General features: G+C 42.7%; 1 protein-coding gene across 2 annotated transcripts in view; it reads right to left on the bottom strand.

The window, feature by feature from the left end:
* Positions 1-21,208, bottom strand: part of FGFR1 (fibroblast growth factor receptor 1) — a 90,194-nt gene that overhangs the window by 35,209 nt on the left and 33,777 nt on the right. For both annotated transcript variants that reach the window (XM_063311208.1, XM_063311207.1), the window contains exons 3-5: positions 5,570-5,833; positions 3,296-3,379; positions 1,843-2,018 (exon numbers count right to left, since the gene is read on the bottom strand). In XM_063311208.1, the coding sequence (XP_063167278.1) occupies positions 1,843-2,018; positions 3,296-3,379; positions 5,570-5,833 (524 nt within the window). The remainder of the gene's footprint in view (positions 1-1,842; positions 2,019-3,295; positions 3,380-5,569; positions 5,834-21,208) is intronic.

Here is a 21,208-nt window from a genome sequence, read left to right as displayed (position 1 = left end):
AAGCATTTATTATTTGCTTAGACTTCTATGCTCTTCTAGGCAACCAACTTGGAGCGGCTTACAATTTTTACATCCTGTAATTTGGGTTAAAACATAGGAATGAAAAACCATCCATAGCAATCTACAAAATAATGCAACCTGGAATTCCAGTCTCTCTTCTCCTCCTTGAACATCCAGATGCCACTTTTCCACAATACAATCAGAGCTCCATCTCATCTACAACCTTCCTACAGAAGACACGTGTTTTCACTGCCCTTTGGAATATGAAGAGGGAAGAGGCTGTTCTTATTTCTGGGGGTACATTATTCCAGAGGAGAGGCAGCCATAGGCTCACCCTTGGGGTCCTGAGGTCAATGCTCCTTTGGATATGTGACCTGAAGCATACCTTTCTTCAAAGGTCTCACTGGACAGGCAGATTCCTACAAGGTGGTCTTGTTATAGCTTCTGAGTGGTCTTTAAGGGCAGTTCAAGTAGAGCAAGTTGCAATAGTCCAAATGTAAGGTGACGAGGACAAGAGGGATTATCAAGAAATCCTTCTGTTATAGGAACATTGTAAGTAGCACACAAGATGGAGCTCTACAAAGGCCTCCCAGTCTCCCCCTACTTTTCCAAGTAGGAGCCATGAATCCAGGGGGACCCCCAGATTGTGAATATATCCACACAATGGAGCTCAGCCTTCTTCAGAGCCAAAAATGGAGTTCCTCTAGAATTAACTGGCATCTGAATCCATAGACACTCTGTCTTGGTAGGGTGCAGACTAAGTCTGTTTCTCCATATCCACAGCCTCATAACCTCCAGGCCCTACAGGAGAATTTTGACTACATCAGTGATTGGCCTGCAGTGAAGATATGTAACTGAGTATTGTCAGCATTCTGATGATACCTCACCTCATATTGATGGATGACTTTTCCAGCGGGGAAGGTGGGCATCTACTGTAATTCATTACCCTCCACTTAGCTCTCACAACTAGTCCAGAAGGATACCATGATCAATCATACTGAAGACTGTTAAAAGATTCAGCAGGAGCAGGAGAGTTGCACTCCCCTATCCTGATCCCACCACAGGTCATCAACAAGAGTACCCAAAACAGTTTCTGCCCATAACCAGTACTGAGGTTTTGATAGTGATGCACTCAGAAGCAAGATTTCCAGAGGCATATTTAATTATTTCATTGAAAGAGGGAAAATGGCATATCACAGAAATCTTGGCAAACAAATACTTTAATTTTAAGCACCTCATTTATTGCTGAGTTCACTAGAGTGAAGCTTTTTTCATTTTCTTGGCAACCACTTTTTAACAAACAGGAGATGTACCTAATTGTTTTCCAGATAAGGGAGGAATTTCCTGATGTTTTGAACCTGCAGGGTTTTTTAAAAGCCCCATCCTATTTCCCAGGATCAGAGAAGACCTGGTCTGAATCTTGACAATTAAAAATGGTCCAATAATCCACTTTACCCAGAGCTCTCTGCAGCTGCAACCCTACCATTTTCTCCACAACCTTCCTGAAAATGAGGAAAGGGGCCAATAGTTGTCTAAAATTGCTGGCCAGTAATGACTTCTTCAGGAGGAGGCACACCACCCAGCTCTTTCAAAACAAAGGGCAGGAAAAAATCAATCAGTTTCTCTCTTCAGCACTATTGGCATCTGTGGCGATTAAAGGCCCACAGAATTGGAATTCAAAAGCTTTTGTTGGCAGGAAAGAAAGAAAAGTGTCCCAGCAGACTAGAACAAGAAACCTCAACACAACCACGTTTCAAAATAACTGTACTGAAGAATGATCTATTTCTCCATGTTCTGTTTTCCAAATGGCAGTTTTAGAGGCAAAGACAAAGAAAGCCTTACCTTGTATCCACCAATACGATGATCAGGTTTGAATTCCTTGCCATTCTTCAGCCAACGCAGTGTAGGCGTAGGTGTCCCACTCGAGGGGCATCTAAACTTCACAGTTTTGGCAGCAGGAACTGCATGGAGCTTCTTCTCCATCTTCTCAGGGTACGTCCAGTAAGGTGGGATGGCTTCTGCAGGAGAGCCAACAAATATGTTACAAGTTATGCAATATTCCATGCAAGGTAAAGTAAAAAGATTGGGGAATGTTCAGAAAGAAAGACCATCCCTCCTCTTTAAAGGAAAGAAGTGTCAAGAGTTGTAGCACTGAAGTCCTAACTGGAAGTTTTGGCAGCCAAGTAATTAACTGCATATCCTGAACCACTAGAAATCCTGGTCAGAGGAAGCAATTCAGGTTGTTCAAAACTTGGATGCTTTACTTAGCATGGGATCCTCCTGACCATTTGTGATACTGGAGAATCAGTCCCATCCGATGGTTCACTACAAAGCTTTTTTAAAATTTCAGTCTGGAATATTCATTTGAACTCTTAAGATTTGTAGGTCCCAAGTATATTGCATTGCTCTAAATGATGGCCTGTCATCCAGCCTACCCTACAGCTTCTCATCCATGTGCATCAGGTGTCCTGACTTAAGCAAAAAACCACGCTGAGACAAGGAGATTGTCTCTAGTGTTTAATAACTGCTCTAATAGACAGAAAAATCTTACCAAACTGAAGGAGCGTGGGAAACCCAGACAGATAAACCCAAAACTCAAGGTGGGTCTGCTCTGAGTTTCTTTGAAGGAGAGTTCAAAGCCTCTAAACTACACATGCGTTTTCCCCCCTGGATAGGGGCCCCCTCCTGCTCACCATCCATACTCATGACATCAGGTGCTTGTCTCCTTTACATAGGAGTGTGCATCAAAGAAGTTATAGAAAGCTACCAATGTGATACCCACCACCAAAGGAGAAAGCAAGTGTACCTATTCTTAAATGTTCACCCTCAAGAGATGTTCTGATTACATTTAAGGCACAGATAATTGGGAGCTTCACATATAAGCTTTGGGGGACACTGAGGTGTATGGGAAAATCAAGTAGCTGGGGAACGTAGTGCATCTGGCCAGGACTATGATTGTCTGTTTCTGTATTTGGTGGGAGGCAAATGTGGTCTTTCTTTAGTTAAATCACTAGGAAGCTTATTTTAGGCTTACATTATAGTTTTGTGCATTTTATGCCTCAAAGTAAGAGGAATCTGAAATTCAGTGGTGCAGTCAAAGGTAGCTCTGAAGGCCAAAGCAAAGGAATTTGGGACTGTGAGCAGCCCAGGAGATGGACCGTGGGTGATCCGTCCCGAGGTTAAGCTCCTGCGAAAAGAAAGATTAAGTTCGCTTGGAAAAATGTCACCAACTGCGTTTGCAAGATGTCATGACTGCTTTTGACAAGGCAGGAAAAGAGATTAATCTTATACGTACGGTTTGGTTTGGAGTTGTCTGCCTCCTTTTCTTCCGAGGAAGAATCATCATCGTCATCGTCATCTTCTGCAGATGGAAGAGCATCTAGGGAGGACACAAAACAGCAAATATGAATTGAGAACAGGATCTTTTCCAATGATATAAGAAAAGGACAGCATTTACCTCTTTATCTACTGCCTTATTATATACCTGTGCATCTTCTCAGCCACACAAAGACAACCTTAGGAAATGTGGTTCTGAGTTTCAGAAACATCTGATTCCTCATACTGTGATATTATTATTGCATGGTATAGGAAACCAGCATAGATTATTTTGATGAGAACAGTTCAGATAGCAAATGTGTTTCCTACTCTGATAAAGTCCAACTGGAAAAGAGCAGGCAATCTTGCTGATCCTATGCTGAACTTCTGAGATATTATTGTTGAATAAGCTTTCTTCAGATTCAGTGAAGTAAGGAAGGGTTCTTGTCCCCAGACAAAAGTTGAGACCTTGGAGATAGTCGGATGTTTCGGATGTCACTATTACTATCCCTACATTTTCTCCTGACGTAGGCAGAGCTGGTGACAAGGAATCATTCTGGCTGTCTCTGAAGGCAGGACAAAATGTGTGGATGTTTGTCATTAATTCAGCCATTTGACAAGTCCATTGGGAATATCCTGTCTGTCACTTAATATGGATTAGTTAGATAGAACTGTGCTTGGACAAAAGCACTTCAGGGTGCCGAGGGAACTATAGGCACACAACAAAAAGCTTCCCCATGGGAGAAAAGAGTACTAAAACCTTAGGAGGCATCTGACTTCCTTCTTCTTATCTGCTTTTTATCTGGAGGAACATGCCACCCTCTCCTTGAGATATCAGAAGTAGCACACTCCCAGGAAAGGCTTTTATCCATTCATAAATGGTTTGACTTGACAGAACCACAAAATCACAACCAGAGGGCTAAGGACGTCTTCCCACTTTTCCATTGAGACAGAGAAGGATCATGAAGCTCGGCACTTCCATATATTAGGCCAGGGTTTCTCAACCAGGGTTCCATGGCACCCTAGGGTTCTGTGAGAGGTCACTAGGGGTTCCCTGGGAGATCAAGATTTATTTAAAAAAATTATTTCAAATTTGGGCAACTTCACATTAAAGAGTAAGTTTCATTCTTTATTTTTAGTTTAAGAACGCTGTTAATGCGTATATATAGGCCTACCCATGAAATGAATATAAGAATTTTGTAACTTCTGGCCTCTATTTGAGCCTGAGTGTGGAGGGGTTCCCTGAGGCCTGAAAAAATATTTCAAGGGTTCCTCCAGCGTCAAAAGGTTGAGAAAGGTTGTATTAGGCCAATTTAGCAGATTAGGAACTATTGATGGGGAACATCAGAAAAGCCTGCAGGATGCTAGGGCTTCCAATCCCAGCTACTGGAAATTTAATTCTTATTCAACCATTTAGATTTTCAGAAACTTCTTGTTCTTAATGAAAATCAAATTTCTCCTCAATCAATCAATCAATCATTCAATCAATCAATCAATCTAGGATCTTTTCAGTGCTGAGAGAGAAGGCTAGCATAACCAGAGAGCTTCAGAGGTAGCTCGGTTGAGCTGAAAATGCCCATCACATTTTCTGCCATATTTTCCCCATCCACCCATATCATCTTTAATCAAAATGAATTTGTCAGTTGCTATAGGACTTCCAAACTGGAAAAAGCTGAACACAATCAAATGCATCATCAAAATTCCTTGGCTCTATCTATGGATAGCCAAATGAAGTTCAAGGGGTCCATGAAATCAAGGAGCCCACCAAAACTGTCCATGGAATTGTCTCTTACCTTTATCAAACTGGCATATAATTCCAAGAATGAATTTAACTGCCTGGCCAATCAAAATTAATAATAACAATTCAGAATTAAAAGTAGGTGAACGCTTGCCCACAATGACATGCAGCAGCAGGGCATTTATTTTCTCCAACAATAAAGGCCCAAAGAGCACCATCTTACCCAGACCACAAGGGCTTAATTCGAGCCCTGATGCACTTCCACCTTAGGGCTGAGCATATCAGGAGAGGCTGAAGACCTGAGTATCTCTAAACATGTGAAGAGTGCTTTCTTTTTTTTTTAATGAACTGTTGGAGAGAATGAGGCAGAGATGTCCCCATATGCATCACATTGTATACACTGAATTCTGTTATCCAACTCCTACAACTGGGAGGCAAGACTGAAAAAAAACCCCGTCTTTTCCAGCAGCTATGCTAGCTGGGCATTATTCAACCTGGAGGTAGCCTGCTACAAACCTGAGACATTCACGGAGAAATAGGTGGTCTCGCTTCCTGAGGGGCTGTTGGTCATGCAGGCGTAAAGACCCGAGTCCTCAGGCACAGCGTCCCTGACCTCTACCTCCTCCCCTGTGATGCGCGTCCGGTTGTTCTCGGATAGCTGGACCCCATCTCGTACCCAGTTGATACTCTGAACATCGTCCCGTAGCCGGCAGCGCAACTGGAGGAGGTCGCCAGGGTGAGCTGAGTAAGACTCCGCTTCAAGGCTTGTTTGGGGGAGAACTGGAAATGTTAGGGGAGAACAAGAGACAGAGAGGGGGGAAAACAAGGGGGAAGCAGGGTGTGAATGCTTTATTGCAGATGCATTCCTCTGGCAGCATGCAAACATTGGAGAGAGGGTACCCTCTGACCGTTTTTAAGACTCTAGCTTCAGCTGCCATGCGGGTCTCTAGAAAGGCAGGGGGAGCAAGGATCTGGAACAGAGCTCTTCAGTCCAATTACGGATCCAGCACTATCAATGGATATAGAGCTATTTTTTTTAAAAAAAAAATGTTATTAGGAACCAAGAACAAAGCATGCTGAAATGAGCAAGGAGCTGCACCAAACCGAATGGCAAGTCAGGGTGGGCAATCCAACTCTGGCAGGAGATGCCCTTGCCTGAACCTCAGGTGCAGGTAAGCAGGCTGCCATCCAGCCTTCAGAGCAGCAAAGGGCAAAGAGGAGACAAGGGTTAAAAGCTATCACAGGAGAATGAAAGCTCTCTTTCCTCTTTCATTGCATGATCTATTGTTCTGTAGGGGCTTCCTTATTAGGTTATCATTAGAGCATAGCCCATGGCTTGTTCCCGTAATGGCCTTGCTCTGGAATTGCCTGTACAAAGCCAACCATCCATTGAATGAGTCCTTGATGATGCCATGTCAGAATGCAAGGGGAGAGACAGAAAGGCCCATTTTATGTTCCTCCAGTCCATGCGCACTATTTATTTTAACGTGCTTCCATTGGGGGGGTGAGGGGGGAATTGATCTTGCAGGCCCACCCTATCCACTTGCATTGGAACAGGCCAAGGACAGTATTGACACATCTTCTCTTTGTGAGAAACAGCATTCTGTAAACAAGGAAACTACGAGCATTCATGCCTAGTCTCAAATCAGCAAAAATCAGAGTGCAAAAGTTGACTTCCTTAGCTACCAGCAGATGATTCTTACTTACCACAATCAATAGAATACCCAAGAGAGTCAACCTCAATTTCTTCCAGATGCCCTTCTGATGGGCTTATCAAATCTTTGCAGGCATAAGGATTAGAACATTGATTTTTGAAGAATATTCATCTTCGGATTTTCAGAATACTAAATTCTACAGTGGTTTGGAATACAGTAATAACACTGGTATGGGGGAGAAGCATGACACTGGGATGGCATGTTATCTCTTGCTGGAATGATTTGACACTAGAGAGTCTTTCAAGAAAGAATGGGGAAAGACTGCCACATCTGGCTGGGATTCAGATCTCGAGCTCAGCAATTCCTACCAAGTTGCCATCCTTGCACAAAAACAATTAACAGAGGTAATAGCTCAGCTGGGGACCCATCTCACTTTCTTAGCCACTGTCCTTTCCACCGGCAAGCACTGAACATGCTAAGAATGAGAATAGCCAGAAAGCGTTCAATTTTTTTTTCCAAGCTGTGGGCCACACCCAGCCTTTAAACAGTCTACCGTGGGCTGCGCTCCAGAACTGGGACAGCATAATCAAAATTATGATTGCTACTTTTTCCAAAGTTACAATTCAGGAAGAACTTTGTGAGGGTCCTTTGGGCTTTCAGAGGTTACATGTCTGGCTACAAGCTGAGCATCTCTTATCTAATTCCTAGCAAGGCAAAATTTGCTACAATTTAATACAAGATATGAGTTGGAAGTCACGATATGGCTATTCTGAGGTGAGGATTTTCTTCAGGGGATGTTTCTGGCCAAGTGTTGTGGTAGTGGGCCTGTTTTCCCCTGATGATGTCAGCCTTACGAGGTAGACCAGGCAGGAGACACAATCAGATGAGCTAATTCTACTTTATTGTAAGGCTACATTCACAGAATCTTGCAAGTCTGAAAGTACATCTCTCCCCCTGTCCCCTTTACAGCCCAAAACTGAGGGGGGGGGGGTCCCTTCTGAGCCTCTTGCCCTGCCCACATTCTTGCTGCGGGAGAAGCCACCTTTTATCTGACTGTTCCCTTGGTTGCATCTCGTTGCTCTGTCTCCAAGGCCATTCCCACATACCATTACGGATGACCAGCTCCAGCTTATGAAGACAGTGGCAGAGGCTATTACTTCCCACAGTACCTCAGGATAGCACTTCATCTGGGGGACTGTGGGAAAAAGAAATGGTGGTCCTTGACTCAAGCTGATTTCCTTTAAGACCCATTGATTCTGAGTCTGCCAAGGTTCCTCTTGAGATTCTTTACACAGTAATTTTCATACCCCCTTCCCAAAAATACAATGAAAAATGTGGAAAAAAAATATGGGAGGAATCTGCAAAGTCTAGTTTCCTACTTAATCTTTCTTTCCCCTGAAAAGAACAGGGAATGGAATTTGCAAGAGATCTATCCCGCATCAGTTCCCAGGCACAATATCAGAGTGAAATATCTCCCAAATGATCAACTCTCACTCCCCCTTTATCCTTGCTGGTGAAAACCAGAACTGATGTGATTAAACTTGCAGGACTTCCCACCCTTGAAATCTTTTTGGGAGCTTTATTATCTCACCCGACCAGAACTCTGGACAAAGCCGGCCATTCAAACAGACCAACAGTGGAATCACGGCCAGAGTGGCAAACTCTGATGCAAAGGAAGGCTCAGTTGCTGGAGAGAGTCAGCTTCAAAACAGCCTCCAGTTATTAAATGCGGTCCGGAGAATCGCAGCCTCAAAATACAGAAGAAAAGCAGCTGCCACAAAACCAAACATTTGTTTGGTGAGCACAAAGATCCTTTTTTCCCCCTCAGTTCTCCAATTTGGTGCGCTCCCTTTTCCCCTTAATTGGGCAAGTTCCTCTCTAAATCGGAAAGAAAAACAAGCAAGGGTGAAGAGCTAAGGGGGAGGAGCTGCTCTAGAGCCAACATCTGCTTGGTGATGCTGCTGGGTGGGGATGATGGGAACTGTAGTTCAACCCATCTGGAAGGTTGTTACTTTATGGAACTAGTTTCTTCTTTCCACACGATTCTGGAGTTCCACTATTCCACACAGGTAGTTTCTACAGTTTCTAGTCCTTGCTTAACAACCACAATTGAGACCAGAATTTTGGTTGCTAAGCAAAGCGGTCATCAAGCAAATCCAACCCAATTTCACCACCTTTTTGCAGCAGTCGTTAAGCAAACCTCATGGCTGTTAAGTGATTCATGTGGTTCGCCATTAGGATTTTGCTTGCCAAAAGCTGTCTGGGACGGTCAAAAATGGCGATCATGTGACCACAGAACACTGCGACGGACATAAATGTGAACTGGTTGCCAAGCGCCCAAATCGGGATGACGTGACCATGGGGACGCAGCAATGGCTGTAAGTATGAGGACCAGTCATAAGTTGGGCTTTTTCAGCACTGCCATAAGTCCAAACAGTCACTAAAGAATGGTTGTTAAATGAGGACTACCTGTTTTGATGGTCCAGAAAAAGTTCAAAGAGATGATGAGTTTCTGAATAAGAATTCTGGAGATGGAAATTCCTGCTAGATTCCCTGTTCAGCTCTTGTTTAAATTCTGTCCAGTTTCTGGCCCTTTCATGTTCCTTTTACTCCCCTCCAAAGGTTACATCAACCTTGACCAAGCACAAACTGTGATTCTGAATGCTGCTAAAAGCTTCTCTAGAGCAGCTTGTATCGTGGTATACTCACAGTTCAATAAAAGTACAATAATCAGTGAGTGGCTAATTACAGACACAACAGAAACAACAAAAGAACCACACGCACAACACACCCATACAAATATTATTTTAAAAAATATATGGCTACCCTAACATACCAGACCCAAAACAGGTTTAAAAACTGCCAAGAGAGCCTGTAACTGAATAGTGTTAATCAAATACTAGTTCATTAATCATCAACCAAACTGAAAATCAGGAGGAATCTGGTAGCACCTTTTCAGATTAACCAATGTTATTAAAAGGCAGAAGCTTTTGTGATCCAGGATTTTCAACCTGTCTTCTACAGAACCCAAGGTTTTCATGAGAACTTGATGGGGTTCTGTGAGAGATTAAGGGCGTCAAAAAAAGGTCACTCAAACACAGTGGATTATTTATCACTAGAGCTTTGTCCCTTGGTCAGGGGTTCTGGGGATATTTTTTTTTAACTAACAAATTCTGCACCTAAAAAGTTTGAAAACCCCTGCCATACCCTAAACAGCTCTCTTCCTACAAGGTCTACAACTATGTTGAGTAACCCTTACCTCATAGCACTACTTCTGAATTACAACTACAGAGTCAGTACAAAGCATCAGTGATGATTCAATAAGCATTAGCTCTTGGTATATACATTTGGAAGAAACTGTGATTCAGATTTATAAGATGGCTTGGACCAAAAAAAAAAAATACTGTGGAACCCTTGCAGAGCTGAATACATCAGTATATCCAATAGTAAATCAAAGTTTTAAAGTACTCTCTCCAGACAGTATTTGACAAATACTGATGAATGTTTATCTGTAGAAATGTCACTTCCCTAATCAACATGGACAACCATCACACATTTTTTTATAAGGGCCATTCATCTAATAAATTTGCGGGCTAGGTCTCAAGTGTGTTTATTTTACAGATGCAGTTGAGACACAAAAAAGTTCCTACTGATCTTATCACTTAATCTTGGGTAGAACTGAAATGTAATAACAAATCCACATTCAGAATTCCCAGATGTAAGGCTAAATTAAATCTATTATTATCATTATCACCTATTATTATTTTATTAGCCACCCAAACCCAATGGACTCTGGGCAGCATACAACTCTAGAAAAAATATAAAATCAGATGGACAGCCCAGACTAAAATAATCCAATAAACAGCAAAATCAACAAAACAATAGGCTGATAAACACTAGCCTTGGATTCTTGATAATTGGTTTCCTTTCCCACTCTCTGGTTTTATGTCAACCTCCCCCCAGCCAGGTATAATAAAACCACCACAATCTTGACACATGACCAGCTTCTTTGTGACACCCCTTCCAGTTAATCTTCAATCCTATTATTCTTCCTTCTTGCTAATACTTTCCAACGATCTGAATCCTACAGTGTATTCAGATGTCCACTGTGAGTATTTATGACTTTGAACCAAGCAGCATAAACATTTATTTAAGGCTACTCCAAACCTGGGTGTGATTCTATTTACAGGACCCATGGATCACCCTCCCCATGTTGCCACAGGGCAGCCATCAGGCCAAATGCACCAATGTTCACCTTCCTCCTGATTCAAATTGCAATTTAGGGCAAATGATCACATGGGTGGGTATGAGAACAAACGTGGTATGGGGGTGAAGCTGCTAGAGTAGAAGTGGGGAGGCCCAAGTTCAGGTCTTCCCTTAGGCATGGAAGCTTGTTGGCTGAATTCGGGCCAGTCCCTCTCTCTCAGCCTAACTGCCATCATGGTCTAGAAGTGAAGGCATTAGACCAGCAACGGGGGAACCCAGGTTCTAGTCCTCCTTCAGCCTGGGGGATTCAAAGCCAGTTCTTGTCTCTTATCCTGGTGAGGCAGGTGCTCCACAGCCCCAGAAGCTCCCTGGGTGACTTTGGGCCAGTCACTCTGACTTAGACGAACCTACATCACAAGGGGTTTATTATGAGGAAAAGGGGGAGGGGTGCTAGACACATAGTCTTCAGCTCCTCAAAGAAAGATGGGAAATAAATCAAAATAAGAGTCTGTGTGATATAATGGTTAAGGTGCTGAATAGGGATATCCAAGTTCTAGTCCTCCCTCAGGCATGGAAGCTAGCTGGGTGCCCTTGAGCTGGTCACTTCCTCTCAGCCCTAATGAGCATCAGGCTCTACGATAAGCTGGCTGGAAAACAAAACACGTTGCATCATGCATTGAGATACTTCATTGTAAGAACTAGGTGAGCACAAAGCAAAACAAGCAGACCATGCAACTAAGCTGGAGAAACACTGAGACCATCATCATTGAATGGAGCATGACCGAAGCAGGAACTGGTACCATCAGAGGTGCCCAATGATGGAAGTATGGAAAGGCAGAGACCTTCTTGATTTGCTGATGGATCTATATGCTTTATTTTACCCAATAGGCTAACATCCCTTGAAGTTTTGGGCCCTGATTTATGCAGACTAGGATAAGGGTGTAAGCCTCCACACAATTCAATAATAATTGTTTCCAAATGTATGTACATAGGATTGCAATTTCAGTTTTCTCGTAATTGAGCTTAATGAGTATCTTTGCTTGCATGAAAAAAAAAAGAAAACCTGTGTGGTCTCATTATAATTATGAAATTGGCAAGCGCTCCATGACTATAAACTTTTGGATTACACTCCTAAACTCAGTTTAGTTGTAAATATCTTTTCACTATTATAGCTGCCACTTAGTATGCATGCCTGCTTGGAGATTATGTAGATTCCTAATGGAAAAAAATTAGTTAAGGGGGTCTTGTCTTGCAACTCAAGATTGTTACGATTTGAAAATGAGTAACCATAAATCATTCCATTCTTACCCATGTGACAATGTGCAACATGGGAGGCTTGGAGGATGAAGCAAGGGAAATAGAATGCTTAGAAAACCAGTTTAAGGCGACAGTCAGTTGTGCCAACAGCTGATGTCTCTGGACACATGCACCCTGTCTCACTAGTCACCCGAGGGACCCACCAGGCAGAATGATCTTCTTGATAGCCCCAAAGCCTACCATTGAATACTCTTTGCTGACATCTATCAGAAAGCAACATTAAATGTATTGCAAGGCTGGAAAAGAAAAGATATTCAGAAGGCTGCATCATTAGCAAGTTGGCATTATCCAGACTACATATTGTAAATATTGTACAAGTTACTCCAGCCAAAGATCAAACTCTCTTCTAAAGGTTTATTTTCTTGGATGATTTCTTCCTGTCTGCTGAGCAACAGGTGGACTGTCTTGAAAAATGAAAAAGCAGATTACCAGCCTTGTTTTAGGTACCCTGATGTTCGAAAATGATGGAAACGCCTTGCTTTAACTCAGGTTTAGTCTGTGCATTTCACTCAGAGATTGTTGTTGATTATTCTTTGTTGCTCTGTTTATTTTATTTTCATGATATGATTTTAGTCCACTTTTAAATAAAAATTTCCAATTATTTATTGCAAGCAATACCCCCCCAATAGAATAGCATACAATTGTGGTGGAATGAATGAATGAATGAATGAATGTGCATTTATATGAGGGTAAAATGATGGAGCTAGTTAGCATTTCAGACTATGAACCCCAGAAAGCAGATTGCAAAACATGGCAATCTGTTTGGGGAAGGGGGAATGGCACAGGACAGAAAGAAAAATATGTGCTCTGGTAGTTATATGACCGGGGCAAGGAAAGACAGATCACTTTAGCTCAATTCAGTTCTTCTATTGTGCAGTCAGTAATTCATACAGGGTAGCTAAGCTAACAAGAAAGAAGGAAATGAAGGGGAAGTGAAGCCACAGCAAAAAAGCAGGCAGCAGAGAAGAAAGAAGAAAAGGGGAAGGAGCTTGAGTAGTGATGACCAAAGAAAGGGACAGATTAAAATGATCCCCGGGCAATTAAAAATGTCAAAACTCAGCTCTGGGGAGCAGAAAAAGCAGCCTGAAAGATGTTATGCGGCTTAACAAATGACTGTATTCCCTTTTCAATTACTGAGAATGTGAAGCAAGTGAATCTAGAATGACCACCTTCCTCGCCTGTGTCGTCCTATAAAGAAAGCAACAGTTGGTGACTCAAAAATAGCCTGGTATAGATAATCATCTGTTATGTAGAGTTTGTATTATATAAATTTAGTTTAATAGATGTTTCGTTATGTGGCTTAACAAATGACCGTAATCAATTACTGAGAATGTGATGCAAGTGAATCTAGAATGACCACCTACTTCTCCTGCATTGTCCTATAAAGAAATCTGAGACAGTGATGTAGCAGTTAAAGGCATCAGGTTAGAAACCAGGTGGCTAGTTCTAGTCCTGCTTTGGGCACGAAGCCAGCTGGGTGACCTTGGCCAGTCACTCCCAGCCCTAGGAAGGAGGCAATGGCAAACCACTTCTGAAAATTTATTTATTTATCAAATTTGTCACTGCCCATCTCCTCCCACCAGAGGGACTCTGACAAGAAAACTGCAAGGACCTTCCCAATCTAGCTTACAAATTGAATGAATGAAATGAAACAAACCCTGCACCTATTCTATTCTATTCTATGTCAACTCCACAACGCTTGTTTGAAACTCCATTCCATTCCATCAAAGGTAATTTATTTTTAACTTGCATTTTGGTAGGTTTTGATTTTGTTTCTTTCTCATTTCTCTGAACCATCACAACATTCAGATGCTGATGGCCAGAGAAGAGTTGGTCCTAGAATACAGAGTTCTGACTCTGATGTCAACCCTACACAACTGGGCAAGTTCAAGAAAGCAAGAACTAGACAGACTTCGGTAAGGTATCTGTAATGCTAGTCTGGGGTAAATATGGAATCTTGGAAACTGAAAGAGGAATTCCCAATCATTTAGAGCAGTGTTTTTCAACCTTGGAAACTTTAAGATGTGCGGACTTCAATTCCCAGGATTCCTCAGCCAGCATAGCTTCTTGGAGTTGAAGTCCCCCCATCCTAAAGTTATCAAGGTTGAGAAACACTGATTTAGAGTGAATTAATTCACATGGAGTCTCTTTGAATGGTTTGAAATGCTTCTTCCAGGTTTCTTGTCATCTGGGCTAAGTTGCTGTTTATAAGATAAGCTACCAAGAGACCCCCCCTGTCTCCCATGATTGTTTCAACTTCTTTTTTGTACCTTTCACAGCCTTACCACAATCTCTGAGCTCTATAGCCTGAGGTCTCAGAGTTGGATGTGGCTCCCAAAAGCTGTAACTGAAGATTCAAAACACCCTCCAAAGGTCAGCACCCACCTGGTAATTTGTAATGAGCAAAATATTAAATGCTAAATGTGAAGAGGCTCACATAGGGAGCTAATGTTAACTGCATGTACTTATGAATGAGATGCAATCGATTTTAGTTTGTGATACATTTCTTGATTGTACTCTTTTTTGGAATGCAGCTCCTGGCACACAACTCAAAAGGGCAGATTGCACTCCCATCTTCTAAGCTAATACTCTGGGGCTCCCCATGGCCACCTTAATTACATTCTCTCTCTCTCTCTCCTCCGCCTGCTTGCTTTGGGTCCATAGAAGAGAGGGAGGGAACACTTTTCAGACATCAGCTCAAAGCGCAGGGCCAGGGTTGTCTCATTTCTAAGTCAATAAAAGCTCCCATTCCCGGCACTGCTCTGCATCAAATTGCCATGACCAATGGGATCTCCGAGAGCAGAGATGCTTTTCTCCCCATGATAGACAAGGTTTCCCTCCCAGCCCCAGCCACTAAGAGAAGGAAGTCAGAGGGCAAAGACAGGCTGCTGGCCATTGGTCACCCGGAGCACAAGTTGGTCAAAAGGCCTGGTGGGAACGCCAAGAGACGGCATTCACAGGCTAATGACCATATCCAGCTTCATTAGCCCTTCCAGGAAAGGGGAGACAACACCATCCAAGCTAACGGATGGAGCAAGACCTCAAGGTGGCTTTTTGCTATGATTGGTGGTTTCCCAAAACATAACGTCATTCTGCTAGCTGCTGGGAGGCAGCCGAGGTTTTGCAAAACCTTGGCTAAGTTGACGCAAACGTGGGGATCGTGGTTTTTCTCCTCATGTACGTTACGTCACTGGGAGTTAAGCCCATCCATTGATTAAAAAACAAGGCATGGATTAAGAAGCCCTTCAAGGTGTGTTTGTTGTGCTTTATACCCTCACAGAAAGCTGCTGGATGTCAGCTCCTGTAACTCACTACTCCCAACGAGGTTGGCCTTTGAGGAAAGATTTAAAACGGCTTTCCAGGCTTGTAGCTGAAGATCTGAGTAGGTGACAGCTTTTTCAGGCACTTGGTGATCACCAATCTCCAAAGATTTACATGGGAGTGAGTCCCTGTGAGGGATCGACCAAATTTTAGTCCATTTTGAGACTTCAGTTTAAGGTTCTAAGGGAGCGGGGGGGCTGGCTGTCGCAGGCACCGTATAGCCAGACTCCCTTGTGGCTGGATTCCTTTCACGAAAGACAGTTTTATACAAGTTTTGTAATGTAATTGCAAGCTGCCAGGCTAACACAGCTCCTGCATGTAAAATAGCATGAGAGAGCACTGCTTTTGAGAAAGCCACCAATTCTCAGCTTCAAATCTCCATTTCAAAAGAGGCAAAACCCCGCCTTTCTTTAGCAAGCCTTTAACAGGCAGAAAGCCAACCGATAAAGCCACAAGTATGTGCTCTGAAAAAGCCACACCAATTGAAATTCTGTTTTGTTGGCACGAACGATCTTTTTTTTTTCCTTTTTTAATGGCTGGGCTGCTGCACTTTCTGACATCAGTAAAAGTCAGAATTCCTAGCTAGGTTTTTTTTTTGCTTCCCTAGCTACAGCAGACAATAAAATAAGAAATTGACTGGGAATAGCAAAAAATTGCAAGTGCGCAAGGGAATGTCAAAATATAAACAAAAGAAACAGAGGGAATGCCATCGCATCAGCCATAGGAGTCATTCAACAACCTTTTCCTGAAATTCTGGGAATTCGTGTTTAAAAAAGAAAAGCCTTGAGGTAGGGGCATCTGTGTTCCTACCTTGGGCAGATAGGATTTGCTTTGCTTCTTCACCAATCCTGGGCCTGTTCTGCACCTAAACATCAACTTCCCACTGATTCCTATTGTCTCACTAGAAACTCCCTGTCCTTTGGGGATGGGCTTGACCCATGAATGATGTTGCCACTTCCTCCTTTGGACATGCTGAATAAGGAAAACCCTATTTGATGGCTGGACTCTGTCAGCCTCAAATGATTCTTGCAGGCCATCATCACTGTTTTTGAAATGATCAGAGGCAACAGCAGTTGGAGCACAGCTCAGCCCAGTGATGGCTGGAGGTGCACCTACCTCAGCTCTTGAAGGAGCCTCCCCCCCCACTTTTCCCATTTTGAACAAATGTTTAATAAACCGGATTATCTTTGTGGCCCTTTGTGTTTGCTCCCATTGTGCAAAGGATTGGATAGTTGCCTGGGGGCAGTTCCAGCTTTGGAAAGAAAAGAATAATTCCTTAATGGAGCCTCCGATCATTGGGTGCCTGCATCCAGGAAATTTCCATAACAGTGGCTGAAATGCAGGACCCCTCTCTCATTCCCAGATTTGTTTTTTGTCAGAGGGGGTTAAGGAAGGGAGGTTCTCAGTGGTTTCCATTCTTTCTTTTTTTTTTAACCATCTGCATGACATCACTGCTACTATTCAGGGCTAATAAGAGGGCCAAACCTATTACACTGCTGGAAATAACAATAAATGGCATTGTCCTTTTATTTGCTCTCTTCTTTTGCACCCTATCCACACAGCTGCCTAGAAGGTTACTGTTGTCAGGTACTGGAGATGCCCAGATGCTTCTTTCGTACTTCTCCCAAATGGCCCTTCTTCTTACATTTGGATGATCTTGAAAAGCTAAGGAAGATCAGACGTGGTTAGTATTTTCTTAGATCTCCAAAGAATCCGAGGGCTTGTAGGCTAGATGGGGAAGTTGAAAAAAATATCCCAAAAGAGAACAATGGCAGATCACTTCTTTACTGTTGCCAGGAAAACAGCATGGGCATGCCCACGTAGTCATCAGAAGTTGAACCCAACTTGAAGGAGACTTCAGTTCTTCCCTTCTTCTCATTCCCTCTCTGCAGGCTCGTGGGGAGATGCCAGATTACCAGGAAGAAACAATTTGAAGGAAAAACAGGAGTAACCACCCTCTTTGGTAGTGATGTTGATTCCTTATATTTGCCATGAGGTAAGGAATAAGCAAGACGATGACCAAGAGTGGCAGAGGACTCCTTAAGGGGCTCTGGTTGGTAATAATTTTCCTCTGGGGCTGAGCCTGTTCAGATTCTGAGGGGCAGAGCAAAAGTGGCTTGTGATGTGGTGACATCCTTGCTGGGAGAAAGGCAAAATTATCAGCCTTTCTGAGTTCTTTTAAAAAATCCTGAGTATCAGCACACTAGATGTACTTCCATGTTGATAGAAGGCAAACAACAGAATGTTGGCTTGCAAGGTACTCTGCAGATCAGAGATCCTACTCTGCACAGAATACAGTGAACATGCATGGGGGAATCCTGCATTTACCTTATGTGAAAGACTTGACTGACCATGATGAGTGGCAGAAATCAGTATCTATGGATCCACCTGAGGATGGTAGAGAGTGCCAAGATGATCTTGAAGAAACGAGGCAGAGATGATAGTTGCAAAAACATGCTTTAACCCAAGGGCGTAGAGAAAGCCTGAGAAAGCAGCTCAGCCAGAGCTTCACAAGAGTTTAAGAGGGAGAGAGGGAAAAACTAAGTCAAGCTTCCAAGATTCTGTTATCATAGCCTATAGCCTGGGTTTAGAAAAGGCAGAGGAACTAGGGACCAAATTGCCACTATCCGCTGGATAATGGAAAAAGCCAGGGAGTTTCAGAAAAACATCTATTTCTGTTTTACTGACTATTCTAAAGCCTTTGATTGTGTGGACCATAACAAATTGTGGCAAGTTCTTAGTGGTATGGGGATACCAAGTCATCTTGTCTGCCTCCTGAAGAATCTGTATAAAGACCAAGTAGCAACAGTAAGAACAGACCACGGAACAACGGACTGGTTTAAGATTGGGAAAGGAGTACGGCAGGGCTGTATACGCTCACCCTACCTATTCAACTTGTATGCAGAACACATCATGAGACAAGCTGGGCTTGAGGAATCCAAGGGTGGAGTTAAAATCACTGGAAGAAACATTGACAATCTCAGATATGCAGATGATACCACTTTGATGGCTGAAAGCGAAGAGGAACTGAGGAGCCTTATGATGAAGGTGAAAGAAGAAAGTGCAAAAGCTGGTTTGCAGCTAAACCTGAAAAAAACCAAGGTTATGGCAACCAGCTTGATTGATAACTGGCAAATAGAGGGAGAAAATGTAGAAGCAGTGAAAGACTTTGTATTTCTGGGTGCAAAGATTACTGCAGATGCTGACTGCAGTCAGGAAATCAGAAGACGCTTAATCCTTGGGAGAAGAGCAATTTCAAATCTCGATAAAATGGTTAAGAGCAGAGACATCACACTGACAACAAAGGTCCGCATAGTTAAAGCAATGGTGTTCCCCGTAGTAACATATGGCTGCGAGAGCTGGACCATAAGGAAGGCTGAGAGAAAGAAGATCGATGCTTTTGAACTGTGGTGTTGGAGGAAAATCTGAGGGTGCCTTGGACTGCAAGAAGATCAAACCAGTCCATACTCCAGGAAATAAAGCCAGACTGCTCACTTGAGGGAATGATATTAAAGGCAAAACTGAAATACTTTGGCCACATAATGAGAAGACAGGACACCCTGGAGAAGATGCTGATGCTAGGGAGAGTGGAGGGCAAAAGGAAGAGGGGCCGACCAAGGGCAAGATGGATGGATGATATTCTGGAGGTGACGGACTCGTCCCTGGGGGAGCTGGGGATGTTGACGACCGACAGGAAGCTCTGGCGTGGGCTGGTCCATGAAGTCACGAAGAGTCGGAAGCGACTAAATGAATAAACAACAACAAGCCTGTATCAATGAAGTATAGTTCCAAACTTTGGGAATCTTTTTCCTAACCTGGCCTGCCTGTAGGACTGACAGATGGCTCTGCCCTGTGAAAAATTGCAACTTGGAATGTAAGAGAACTAAATGGCGAAGAGCAGTATTTTTCAAACTTGGCAACTTTAAGATGGCTGGAGAATTCTGGGAGTTGAAGCCCACACATCTGAAAGTTGCCAAGTTTGAAAAACACTGGGGAAAAGCATGAAAAGAAAAAGAAGAATAGAGGTGGTGTTGGTCTGTGAAACTAAGAGAAGGGAGGAGGTTATATTAGATGTGAATGATGGGGTCTCAATATCTACAGTTTAATTCAGTTGATAAATACATGCAGAAAATTCAAAATCTAGGCTTAATCGGTTTATTTTGTTAGATGGCCAGCTAGATAAATTTGTTTAATAAATAAAATATGAATGAAAAGCCTAAAACATATGTCTGACAAGATGGATTCTTATTGTTTATGTTGTTGTGAATGTGTAGGAAAATAGGAATCCATAGGTTGTTGATAGCTGCATGCTATGTTCCTGTGAATAACGGTACTAAAAGTACTAGAAATGAGTTTTGGAAAAAGTGTTCATCCTTCTGGATGAATGTGATTCAGGAGATGAACTATTCTATTAGGTATCATGAATGGACAGATGGGAATGAAATGTGTATGGAGAAACTGATTGACCCAAGAATGAGTGAGAATGGTGACTGGTTGGTGAGTGCCTGTTTCAAGAAGGTCTGTTTGTTTCAGCTACATGGGTTAAGCATGCCGATTCATACATACACATGGCAAAGGAATTAATATAAATCTAAAAACATGATAGATTCATGTTTCATGGACAATGTTTCATCATGATGTTCATGATGAAAAATTAAATAATTTGTAAAGGATATAAGGATGGGGGGGTTCTGAATGTGGTTCAGACCATTTTCTGCTACTGTCAAGAACAGATCTTGGGGAAGGGGTCATGGAAGAAAAGGAAAGAAGTGAAAAAAAGAAGCGTGAAAGAATAGATTACTGTCTAACAGAATGAATGGAAAGTGGACATAAGACATGTGAAATCTGCAGGAAGGGAGTGAAAAGAATTGTTACAGAGTGCAAGAGAAGAGTGTGGAATTGTGCTAATGGGGAATATAAAGAGTGCCTGGTGAAATGATGAAGTGGAAAAGTCTATGGAGGAGAAAAATGCGTAACAGAATGACTGTCACAAAAAGAAGAATGAAAGATATTGTATAATGTGCATGGAGAGAAAATGGAAGTTGCAAAGAATGCAAGAGCCAGGAACAGTTAGAATTAAAAGAGGCAGCGGAGTTGACAACGGGTTTTTCTTGTATTACGTTTTTACGTTACTGAGGTAATGTACCCGAAGCAAACCCATCTAACACTTGCAGTTTTCTGGCAATAATTTCAGAAATGGTTTGCCATTGCCTTTGTCCTAGGGCTGCGAGAGAAGAACTGGCCCCAAATCTCCCAGCTGGCTTTGTGCCTAAAGCAGGACTAGAACTCACTGTTTCCAGATTTCTAACCCACTGCCTTTAACCATGACACCAAACTGGCTCCCTATCGGAACACTTAAGAGTACATAAAATCTTGCACTGATAACTTGCATTTCAGTTTTGCTCAACCAATGCCCCAGCTGAACTCCTCCCATCCCTAAAACAACTCCAAGGATCCCTGCAGTGTGCATGAATCCACATGGAAAGCCAGCACTTGAAGGCTGAATGAATTGAATACATTGCAATTCTCTCCTTCCTTGTTTGGGTTTTAACCAATGATTATGCCTCGTTATGGGCTTTAACAGTAGAAAATATATTAAACCTTTTTGCGGTTGCCCAAGGAACAAGTTGTTTCTGTTGGCTTCGGCCAGGCTAAA

This window comes from Candoia aspera, chromosome 9, assembly GCF_035149785.1.
Source record: "Candoia aspera isolate rCanAsp1 chromosome 9, rCanAsp1.hap2, whole genome shotgun sequence".
Lineage (NCBI taxonomy): Eukaryota > Metazoa > Chordata > Lepidosauria > Squamata > Boidae > Candoia > Candoia aspera.
The sequence above is the reverse complement of the archived record's forward strand: the minus strand, read 5'-3'. Positions and strand labels throughout refer to the sequence as shown.